The 12,670-nt window shown below is 35.1% G+C and overlaps 1 protein-coding gene across 1 annotated transcript; it reads right to left on the bottom strand.

The window, feature by feature from the left end:
* Positions 1–1,620: 1,620 nt before the first annotated feature.
* Positions 1,621–4,619, bottom strand: LOC126700422 (protein CutA, chloroplastic). Its single transcript, XM_050398581.1, has 6 exons — positions 4,345–4,619; positions 4,050–4,168; positions 2,976–3,038; positions 2,492–2,523; positions 2,191–2,285; positions 1,621–1,901 (listed from the first exon to the last, which is right to left on the bottom strand). Exons 1-6 carry the CDS (start codon positions 4,539–4,541, stop codon positions 1,820–1,822), a joined length of 588 nt encoding a protein of 195 aa, XP_050254538.1. The 5' UTR covers positions 4,542–4,619; the 3' UTR covers positions 1,621–1,819.
* Positions 4,620–12,670: the final 8,051 nt, after the last annotated feature.

Genomic DNA, 12,670 nt, shown 5'->3' with positions numbered 1-12,670 from the left:
GTGAGGAAGTCTTTTACTAGGATTAAGGTGTTCGTGATGACCTATGAAACCATGGTGATTTAAGCCTTTCCATGTGATCTCACATGCGTGTTGTGTTGGACCAAGGGGTGGGAAAGGATTAAACAATGTATGCATGACGAGATTACAGTTGCACCTCCATCAGTCCCAACTACCAGGCAATATTTTAGCATGATATAATTGCAAAGCAGCTATTCCGGGTTAAAAGCATACAATAATTTGCTTGCATATGGTCAATCTCTAAGTTCCATCCAAGTTGAAGGAGCTCACGTGGGTTCCACTTGTGCCAGGCACACAGCGAGGCAGATGATTCTCATTTCAATGAGACAATGAGGACATGGACACAATTTTGTCTATCTGTTTTTTTACAATTCTCGAGGTGGTATTTTGTGATTGTTAATATCTGGTTCCATCAGGTTGAACCTCACGTGGGTTCCACATCACATGAAAATCCTAGAGCTTGTAAGGCACACAAGCTTGTAAAAGCATACAATAATTTGCTTGCATATGGGCAATCTCTAAGTTCCATCCAAGTTGAAGAAGCTCACGTGGGTTCCACTTGTGCCAGGCACACAGCAATACAGATCATTCTCATTTCAATAAGTAAATGGGCACAATTTTTAAAAATCTTTTTTACAATTCTCGAGGCCTGTCTAAAGAGAGACTCAAAGCACAATTTTTTTTTTTAAGGACTCAAAGCACAATTTGTAGCTTCAACTTTCATAGAAAAGATAATGAAAATTTGTCCCTAACCCCTCTTAAAAATAGCTTTACCTATCAAAACATAGAGGCTTCTTTAACTGGCCGATTTCTATTGCCAAATTATCAAGGCAGAGTCAAAAGGTTCAATCAAAGTATGGTTAGAGACTAGGAGAACAGAGATAGATATGTTATCATAGAGAGGAGACCAATGAACTGTGTCTTAGGCTGTGTTTGGTTCGTGTAAAAGCATTTCCGAAAAGGAAAATGTTTTTATGTGTTTGGCTGTCACAAAATTCGTTTTATGGAAAATTAATTTCGGTGTTTGGTTCATTCAAATATTTTTACAGAAAATGCATCAAATCCAGCAAAAGAAACAAAACCCAGCAAAAGAAAATGAATCAATTACACACTCATTCACAAAAGAAACAAAACCCAGCAAAAAAATTCATCAAATCCGTTCAAATTGAGATCGCGCGGTGGATGAGAAGATGAGATCGCATGGTGAAGGCGACATTGAGCGGAGGCGAGATCGGTGCAATTGTCCAACCAGCGGCATGATCGACGATCGCAATCGCGCTGCTCGTCAATCGGCGAGTGTGCCGCTCGTCAGACGATCGCACCGTGCGATCTCATCGATCGCGATCGTCGATCGCGCCGCTCGTCGGCGCGGTGCGATCATCCGACGAGCGGCGCGATTGACGATCAGTGCTCTCCGATCTGGGCTCTCTCTCTCTCTCTCTCTCCGGAAATGAATTGAAGTGAAAATAAGGGTGTAAAATAATTTCCGGGTCAAAGGAGTAATTGTTGGTCAACAGGAAATGATTTTCCGTTGCTGCCAAACACGTGGGTTTGGGGGAAAATGATTTCCTGAAATCATTTTCCACCAAAACAAACGCACCCTAGATCATAATAACAACTGATTTCTATTGCCAAATTACAGAGATGACACGCCAGTTTATTTGAGTCTATGGCACACACCTACATACGGTCATATACACACCCACTCAGATTCCATCCACACATACAATCCAAAAGGTAACGCTTGAGACTTGCAACAAATGCTTAGACAGCTTCATCAACATCTTGATGAGAGAGGAATTCAGTCCCTCGTGCTGTTTTTGATCCATTCTAGATACTGAAGATTGCCACCAGTTATGGGCAGAGAAATTACTTCTGGCACCCTGAGAGAGACAAAGATAAGAGGCATAAGAGGAAAGAAATGTTATGTTTGTCCAAAGGGTTCTTCTACTTTCAGTACCATGGGAATGCAGACAACATCTAAATTCTCGGCATAGATTTTGTGACAAGAGATCAAATAGGTAAATAAGACAGGATTGTCTACTGCATAGCAGGTAAACTACCATATGTCTACCACTTTGTTTTTCCCCTTATACTATCACTTTACTTGCAACTCAACTTTTTCATCAATTTATTTAAGTAGAAATTACGACAAAGAAGTTTTGGCCTTACTCATATTCATGGTTTGCCTTGACATGCTCTGTCAGAGCTTCTAAAAGGGACTGCCTAGTCTTGATTATAAGAAGTTCCTCGGAATCTGTCTGGATCTGTCAACCAACAATACAAAACCAAGAGAAATAAGCTAGACAAAATGTTGTAAACTTATTCAAGCAAGTCACTCTTGGTTATACAAATAGACAAGAACATGTAAGCCGTCCAGTGTGAAATGAAAAGCTAAGAGCTGGAAAGGTTGATTTCCACTCTACTCTATATTCAAATGGTAATCTTGATTAATGGGGAACATAATCCATACCTCTCCCTTCCACTCATACACTGATTCAATACCTGTAAAAACAAAATAAACATGGCTCATCAAAACTTCAATCAATGAATGACACCAATTTCATTCTTCTTCTTGTTTTTCTTTTCTTTCTCTCCTTTGTTATGCTAAGACCCAAACCTACAAACTGTCGCAACCCAGTTCCACCAGAGCCAAGGCCTTGATGCCAATAAATATCAAACAGAAGAACCATAAAATTCAAGTACCAACCCGCAGAAATGAATTCAAAGAGAGAGAAAAAAGACATTCTTGTACTCAATAGATAACAGAATATTATGGTTTTATTTTACACAATGAATGCATAAAACAATGTCAACCAGAAAATTCAAGTTCAGCAGGTTTATACATATAAACCAACCCATATACAGATCAGTCCCTTTCAATATGCCATTATCAAAACAGGGGACAAGCAACTCTATGTTGTATCTATTGAGAGATAGAACCATGAATTGTATACCTGGTACTCGGTTTACACATGCTGCAAGTTTTTCTCTAACAATGCTTTCTGCCAACTTCTTACCTACACAAAGATTTCCCCGATATTAATTAGCAGTTTAGGACTCAAATCTTTCAACATATATAAATGACTTAACAGCCTGAAATCTAAAACATACAAGTAAACAAGTACATACCACAAAGTGGAATAAAAAATATGAGCTGAATGGTTAAATCACTACCATACCACAATATATTCTTAAAGCAGAAACCCCTTTAACAATTTCTTAAGAGAACCAATGAATGAAGCCCAAAAAAAGAAATAGACCAAAAGGACAAAAAATGACCATCACCATATATAAACAAAAGGGTTAATTGCATTTTTACCCACACAAGGTTTCAGTCAAATTTGATCAATCAATTGGATTTTTAGTTCATTAATTCAATGTATTCAGATTGAAACAAGTAGGTTATTTCGTTTTTAAAGTTTTCCAAAAAAAAAGTGATTTCAACATTTGATTTAGGTGGATGAAGTGTAACTTTATAAACCGTAGTTAGTTCATCTGGTAAAGTCTCATACCATCAAATAAAATGATTGAATCCCGCTTACACCAAAAAGAAACTCGCTGTATCTAAAGGTAAAAAGGCAATCATCATGGAAAGCAAATGCAATAGGTTGTGTTGAGAAAATAAGGGAACAATGGAAGAACACTTTGAGTACCACTCCCTCATTCCTCGACTCTCATGCGTTCATGCATACCACTCTGTTCAAGCAAAACTGAATTTCACTAGAGCAACATTCTTAAACAAGGTTTTCTTTCATCTTTAATCATTGTTCATTCTTGTAATTTTAAAGTAGGTTCTTCTCTCACATACCACAACCTATATATATAAGCCACAATGGGAAAATCAAATTTCGGCCAAAACCACACTTGAAAAAATAAATAGTTATCCTAAACACAATAGGGTCTGGTTAACGGGCGCCTTAGGACATTCGTTAAGGTTGAATTTTATAATGCAGTCGAACCAATACTATTGCATCTATTTCAAAAGCAAATGTGTGACAAAATCGAAGAAGAAAAAAAAACACACAAACCTGCTTCTTTGTTAGGGACAGTTACATAGACAACGATGCTGGGCACAGTGTTGCCACTACTACCTTCCATTTTAATAGTACGTACACTCTTAGCTGGCGATTCACCTCCAAACTTAGATCTGTGGAAACCCCACAAAACCAAAAATAAAAAACATACACACTCACACACACAAATTCAACGTTACCCCATAACCAAAAATTGAAATGACACAAAAATCATGGTGATGTTGAAGCAAAACTATATAAAAGTTAAAACCCATAATAGAAAAATGGTGGTGGTGGTGAGTAGGGTTACCGTAAGAGAGGGACAAAAGGGAGAGACTGAGCACAACCCGTTTTGAGAGAAGAGGAGAGGCAGAGATTGGAGAGGCCAAAGCTGAGCACGCAAAACGCAGCACCGACTAGGGGTAAACGGCGTCGTAGTGTTGAGGAAGAGAGGAGGGTGGAGAAGGACGAGGTTGCTCTGGCTCTGGAACAGAGCGTGGGTACCATTTTTTTGCGATGTGGGATTGTTGTGTCTTTATAGTATTTGGGTTTGGGTTAAAGTTCGTTGCTTTGCTTGATGATCTTGCTGTGGAATACGAGAGAAGCAAAGTTGCCGGTACTAGAAGTTACTGATTGTTCTGATTGTGCCACGTAAGGATGGAATTTAATCTAACGGTGGTCGTATTTCCAGCTGGATTGATATTTTAGTAGGTCCATTTCAACATGGGTTCTTTTTCAATAAAGAAACAATATTTATCACAATTATTTACATGGTATTTATGTGAAATTAATATTGCTCTAACAAAAAAAAAAATCCTCTATTTGATGTCATTTCATCCACACTTCCGTACCATTGACACAATTGTTGATTGGCATTGGCCGGTTGATTGTCTTCCCTTAATTATGCTTGTGTGGATTCTAAAATATATCTGTGGAAGCTGTAACTCAACAACCTAGGGCTAATTGGTCATGTCTCCAATTTATTTGTATTTTGGGTTGGGTTTAACCCACAATGAGAGATCCTTGAAGTGATTTTTCCTTAAGTAATCCACCCCTGGTCCCACTTTTCAATTGGGCTACGTCAAACTAAGCTTAACCAAGCAAGGTTTTAAACAGCCAAGCTCCCCTTGAAAGTCCTAGCAGGATTTCTGTCTCTAAGACTATGTTCTTGCCTTACTCTCGTGTACCATTCTTTCAATTTTTGTTTCAACCCCTTTTTCCTCAATCCCTCTCTCTATTTATACCCTTCTTTAAGTGGAGTAGTCATAATGAGAGAATCTCTCGTGTGTCAATGGGTCCCTTCACTCACGAGACGTCAGTGGCTTCTTTAGTTTAGGCTACTGTTCTCCCATATCAAATCTTATGTTAGAGGAGGGATCCTCCCTTGCAGTTGAGGTGACCCTCTAATAACTTGTGCTCGATGCCAGATCTTGTGTTCAATTGGCTAATTCTCCCAAGGCACTACCCCAATTCCTCGACACACTCATTTGAGGATACACAGGCTGAGGTGTTCTTTTCTCAAGTCCTCCTTTTAACCCTCGGTCATCATGGGCCATTATTGGGCTGAGGTTGTCATGGACAGGGCCCATATCATTCATGATACAGGCCCATGATTCTTGGCTTCATACAATATTTATTTGAAATTACAAGAAATATTGATAATTTTCTATGTGAGCCAAACTTTCAGTCTTTTTACTATCGAAATAAATGGAGTGTGCCCACATCTAACATCTGTTTATTAAGGCTGATGCTCCGTTCTCTCAGCCCAAGCCTAGGCCCATTGCGGCCAATACGAAATGATAGCTGAATTTGGTGGTCTAGTCTGGATCCTGAACTAGTGGACTGGAGTACAATATTTAGCTCTAGAAACCAAAGACAGCACTGCTTGATTTTCTCTCTAGGTAGGAGCATTTCTTTTTCTTTTTTCTTTTTTCTTTTTTTTGAGCAAAGGTAGGAGCATTTCTAAAAAGTAAAATGGACCAATCTCGCGAAGCTTGTTATTTCGATCCTCTGAGTTCATTATTCCTAAAAACTCCTAGCTAATCTTGCCCTCATTTTTTTATTTATTAAAAAAAAAAAAAAGAAGCTTAGCTCAACAAGTCAAAATGAAGTTTGATCAAAGCTCACCATTAGTGACATAGTTTAGGCCCAAGAAATAGTTTTGATTTATGAACCAAAAAGGTCATGAATGTTCCACATGCATTTTTTGTTATAGGGTCCATTGGCTGCACAAGTTAGACTATGTGCCTGATTGTTGCCTTGTCAACCTAGTGGCCCATTGAGTTAATATTTGGGATTAAATTTTCCGCTCCTGATTTACCTAACCACAAAAAAGTCCAGACTACTCGTAGCAAAGTCAGTGCATAAGTCTTTTATCTGCAATAAATTGGAAATGTTGGCAGTAAGTGGCAACATTGTCTGACATTTTAATGGAAAATTCAGTGAACTCACTTTCGGCTAGAGAAATAGATGTTGACAAATAGCGACACATTTTACACAGTCATTTTGAACTGGTCATGAGAGCAATCTTATCCAAGAATGTAAAATAGATGTTGACAAATAGCGACGCATTTTACACAGTCATTTTGAACTGGTCATAAGAGCGTTCTTATCCAAGAATGTAAAGCCCGTTTGGTAGAGTTGTTAAAGGGTGTTTAGATCATTAATTTCTATAGCTTATAATTTTCTTTCTATAATTCATAACTAAAAAATGGTGGGATCTATAGTTAGAAGTATGTTTGGCACTACTATAACTCTGTTTCCATCACTCAATTCTCTGATTTTTGAGTTATGAGTTATAGAAACTGAAAACACATTTTAGTTGTTTTCAGTTTTCATAACTCATAACTCAATGACTTTTTTGTAATTAAACACACATGGAACTCCACTAGTTATAACTCAGTCGCACCTTTTGACTAATCTAACTTTTTTTTTTCCTTTCTTCTCCTGGGTTTGGTCTCGGGTGTTCTTCCTTTTCTTTTTTTTTTTCTCCTGGGTTCGGTCTCGAGTGTTCTTCCTTTTTTTTTTTTTCCTTTCTTCTTTCACTGGGTTCAGGTTTTTGGGTTCTTTTTTTTTTTTTTCTTTCACTAGGTTCGAGTTTCTGGGTACCCGGGGGGGGGGGGGGGGGGAACTACACTGAGTGACAGGTATGGGGCCCACAAATAATGTGAAAAATATTGAGTGATGACAAGTGAGTGATGGTGCCAAACGGGTGTGGTATTTTAAAGTGATGAGTGATGAGTGATGGAAATTGAGTAACGGAAATTGAATGATGAAAAAAAACCATCCAAACAACACCTAAACAACTCATTTTCAATTTTTAAATAACATTAAACACATTTTCAAATACTTTTTTACTTACACGTATTTCAAAAAATTATAAACAACATTACTCAAACTTCTCTACCAAATGGGCCCTAAATATTTTAGCATTTATCATCTCAAAATCCTACTTTATCAATTTTAATATTCCACTTTACAATCCACCCAACATCAAACATTCTATTTTTTTTACAACTTCATTTAAATAATACTACCTCCGTCTCACATTATTTGTCTTTTATTTTATTTTGGGATAATTCAAAATATTGTCCTGTTTCTAAAAATAAAAATTATTAGTTTATTAATATTTCTATTATACCCCTACTTTATTTTCAAAACTATTTGAAAAGAAAATTAACTAATATTTAAAAAAAAAATCAATTTAATTAGAGCACCTTTTTAGTTGCCTCATTAAGAATAACTCTTTTTTTAAAAACTGATAAATTTTTTTAAGGGTTAGTTTTGTAAACTTATATATTTTTATAAGGCAAACAAGACAATAAATGATATTCCCTTAAAAAGTTTGACTTTTTAAACAAGACAAACAAATTGGGACGGAGGGAGTATTGTTTTTATTTTACCATTGTGTCTCTCTCTTTCCACCACTTTCTTCTCAGTCCAAGCAACCCCAATCACAATCACACATGGCTAGTTACTGCCAGCCACCACCACCATAAAATAAAATAAAAACCACTAGCTGGCAACCACCACAACCCCTGACCACCAAGATCACAAACCCAAACCCACAACCTCATCACTAGAGGCGGCCCAACATAATTTGGGGCCTAAAGCAAAAAATTTATGCGGGGCCTTTAATATGTAAATATTAATTAAACAAAATTATTTAATACTAATTAAATTAAGGTTAATTTGATACATTAAATACATAAATAATACCAACTAGACTAATGTTAATTTTATATAGAGAATTGAATATCATAGTTGAATTATAAATATTAATAAAAAAGAAATAAAAACATATTGCGATTGAAAAAAATACTTTATTTTGGATATAAGACTATGCATAGTTAAATAAAGTTGTAATCTAATTTTTAATTTCATATTTTGATTTTAAGAGAGAGATATATATATATATATATATATATTATTTGGTGTATGGTTTTGTAGGATATTAGTATACAAAAATCAAAGTCTCAAACTATTAGGGGAGATTAATCTATAATTGATGATTTAACACATTTGCAATATCTTTTTGAAATATTTTAGGGTTTCAATTGAGTTAAAGTTGTCTCGTACTTTGAAATTCTTAATAGAAATAAAAAACAAAAATGTGCTAATTAAAAGTACTATAAAATGTTCAAAATATAATGTGATATTGTTTCTCATTGATGAACTTCATCAATTTAACTAATGAATGTTTATATCACATTTTTTGTGATTAATAACATGACAATTTGTAAACTAATAGTAAAATTTGTACATCACTAATAAAAAAAAATGTACTACCTTTAAAAAATATATATAATTTTATAAAAATTTAGGCCTTTAACTATAAAAAATTAGGCCTTTTTTCTCAAAAGAATTTTTTGTTTTTTAGTGGGGCCTTAGGCCTAGGCCTTGAGCCGGCCCTGCTCATCACCACCCACACCCACATACTCATACCACCATCAACCAAAAAAACAAAAACAAAAACAACCTAGAGACCCATGATTGCCATAACTAGTACTGCCTCAGCCACAACAACCACGCCTTAGCCACAGCAACCACACCTCAATCACGGTCAACCATTGTCACAGCCACGGTCACACCCCCAACCACCACAATCACAACAAATTGCAACCCACCACATCCAAAAAAAAAAAAAAAAATCACCTAAAACCACCATCAATGCCACCCACAACCTACAAATCTGAACCCCACCATTGCAGCCCAGCCTTACCCCAATACCAACAGCCACCACAAAACCCACCACCCACCCCAATCTCAACCCCAACCAAAACCCACCACCACCCACCCACCTCATTCTCAACTCCAACCAAAACCCACCACCCCGATCTCAACCCCATCAAAACCGTCGTCGATCACCATCGATACCCACCAAATCATGACCACAATTGTCGACCACAAACCCTTGAAGCTTAACGGAGAGCAGATGAGTTTCAGAATGGAGGCAGCGTGATGAAAAGGGAAGGGAGATGATGCCTAGGTTATAAGGGACAACCAAAGAACGAGAGGGAGAGTTTGAGAAAGTGAGTCGTGTCTGAGGAGAGAGAGAATTAGAAATCAATAAAATATTATACAATCTTGCTACAGTGCACTCTCAAAATGAGAGTGCACTGTAGCAAATGAGAGTGTACTGTAGCAAGATTGCAAATTTTTTAGCATATGCTGATGGAGTGGGTTTTTTGGGTTTCAGATGCTAAAATTTAAGATTTAGCATTTTTTTTTTTTTAATGAGAATGCTCTAAGCATGATGTTCTAACAAAGTTACAAAGTTCAATTTGAACTAGCCATTAGCAAGATGATTGTTTTGGAGTATCCTCGCTAAATAGTTTTTTTTTTTTTTTTTTCACCAACGTGCATAAGTACTTGTAGTTGTAGTTGTAGCCATAGTAGTTCCCTTTTCATTGTGTGTACTGTGTAGTTGTAGCCATAGTAGTTCCCTTGATGGAGTGAGCTTTTTTGGGTTTCAGATGCTAAAATTTTAGATTTAGCATTTTTTGCATTTTTTTTTTTATGAGAATACTCTAAGCATGATGCTCTAACGAAGTTACAAAATTCAATTTGAACTAGCCATTAGCAAGATGATTGTTTTGGAGTATCCTCGCTAAATAGTTTTTTTTTTTTTTTTTTTTACCAACGTGCATAATTATTTGTAGTTGTAGTTGTAGCCATATTAGTTCCCTTTTCATTGTGTGTACTGTGTACATTTAACTATTTAAGCTTATGCAGGGATAGATGGAGCAACATCCTTGTAGATTTGTTAAAACATCAAAGTCTAGACGCCAATTGAGTATTGGATTGATTTGCAAATGGTGGACTTTTAAACCATTCTCTTTATATTGTTCAAATAATAACAGAAAAGCTTACTTCTAGAGAAATTTTAACCTCTAAGTTTTTTTTTTCTTTTTCTTAAATTAATAACTAAAACAATGGGGGATAGTAGATTCAAATCTTAGTTTTCCTAATTAATGTGAGCAAGTTATAGTACTAAACTACAAGGCCTAATCTTCTTCTTTTTTTCTTTTTTTGTGTGTGTGATCGGATTTTTGGATTTTGAAGGGAGGGAACTCTTGATCTAAGTTAGATAAACAGCCAATCTCTAATTTGAAATATAATTATCCTCTATTCATCGTGTAAATTTAAATTTATACATGAATTTTTAATGAGATAGAGATAAACTCCAACTTTTGGGAATTTATCAACAAAATAAATCATAAGAAATCCTAATTCAAATTTCAAACTAATTTATCTCATCATAAACCAAGTTAACTTATTGGAATATATCATAAAATATTCATAGTCTAATCTAGTTTATTTAAATCAACCACAAACACTATTCACCCAATAGGCCATACAAATAAAAATAAGAAACGTTAGTATCATTTTTTTTGAAAACTTAAATAAAGCTTTGGCACCAATCTAGACATCCCACCGCTTTGATAAATCATGCTTTTTACAACATTTTGAGGCTCCAAATGTTTTTACTTCCTATTAAAGGTGTAGTTAGAATTAGATAGTTCATAGTTGTTGGTATACATACTACATAGTAGATTTTATAGGTTATTTTTCATGATGATGATATTAATGCCTACAAAATAATTCTCAAATGATGTTACAAAGACAATATATGAAGAGTAAGTATGATGCCATAATGGATTAGGAATTAGGATGATGACTATTGAGTGTTGACTGATGTGCAAAGACAATTTTGATGCCATAATGGGTTAGGACTTAGGATGATTAGACTTAGAAATTTTACAGGAAGAACTACTTCAAAAGTGATCATTACCTATAACTTGTTTACAAATTAATAAGATTTTCATATTCTTCATTGTAGTTACTTTTTAGCAAACAATCTCCCATAACATTTATATGACAAAATTGAGTTACAAAACATGACAAAATCAATGAAGACATTCAAGAAAAGACACGGCTTATTCAAGTGTTAATGTGTGAAGACAAATGAAGCAAAATGATTCATTCAACTAGATGATTTGAATTAAGGTTATGAATGTCGTTTTAATCAGTCAAGGAAGCACAAGGAACTTTATGTCAGGTCGGTTGCTAATGATATTATCCTATCACTGTTTTAGCATCCCCACACTCACAGTAAGTGTGCATTTGACTAGTGCTATTATGTGAAACATGAATCGAGATTTGATAAAAATTTAATATAAGCTTCTCTCTAATAGGGACAATACTCACTTAAAATTGGTCCCATGAAAAATGTAACCCCACACTTACCCCCCTTTCCACAAGCATATGGTCCCAAACACCACCCCCAAAGCATACATAACCAACAATGGCTTTTTCTTATAATTTTTTTTTTTTTTTTTTGAGAACTTTGATAAAGACACAACTTGAGCCAAGACAGGGTGACTTTGACAGCTCAAACTGGATTTAGTAGAATATACATTATTAATTTTAGAATGTTATGACCAATGGAAGACCAATATTAAACCACATGACCAATTTTTAAATTAAGCAATAGACAAAAAGAAAGACCCTATTTTATTCCAGGTGAGATTTTTTTTTTTTTAGTGACATTTTTTTTAATTAAAAAAAATTGAAGATTAGGGTTTGTCATGGAGACACAGAAGATACGGCGGATGTTCTGGATTCTTTTGATGGCGGACCACGGCGTTGTATAGTTGTATTGCTTTGCACATGCCTAGGAAGAGATTTAGTTTCTAGGCCCAAAAAAAAAAAAAAAGGAGAGAGAAATGTCCACGACATTTTCATAATACTTTCACAAAAAATTATAAATAATAGACTGACAGGTTGATAAAGGTCATTATTAGTGGATAAAAAAGTAATTTTAGTAGTAGGTTTAAATTAAAACCAATAACAACTCACCACTTATGATTTGTTGTAAAAATATTGTCACTTCTATAAAAAAATAAATAAATAAATACATTGAGAAGGATGCATTTTAAAAGAGAAAAAAAATTCTATTTGTAATTTTTTTTCCCAATTTTGTATTATACTCACTAATTTGTTTTGCAAGTAAACGCTGCTGATTTGTTTTATATGCTGTGTTAGTTTATATTAGTGGTGAATCTCAAGGGATTATTAGTTAAAGACTTCTTTTTTGGTTGTTAATCTATACTTAGCCAATACCTTGGACTAGA

This window comes from Quercus robur, chromosome 9 (assembly GCF_932294415.1).
Source record: "Quercus robur chromosome 9, dhQueRobu3.1, whole genome shotgun sequence".
NCBI classification, from domain to species: domain Eukaryota; kingdom Viridiplantae; phylum Streptophyta; class Magnoliopsida; order Fagales; family Fagaceae; genus Quercus; species Quercus robur.
The sequence above is the reverse complement of the archived record's forward strand: the minus strand, read 5'-3'. Positions and strand labels throughout refer to the sequence as shown.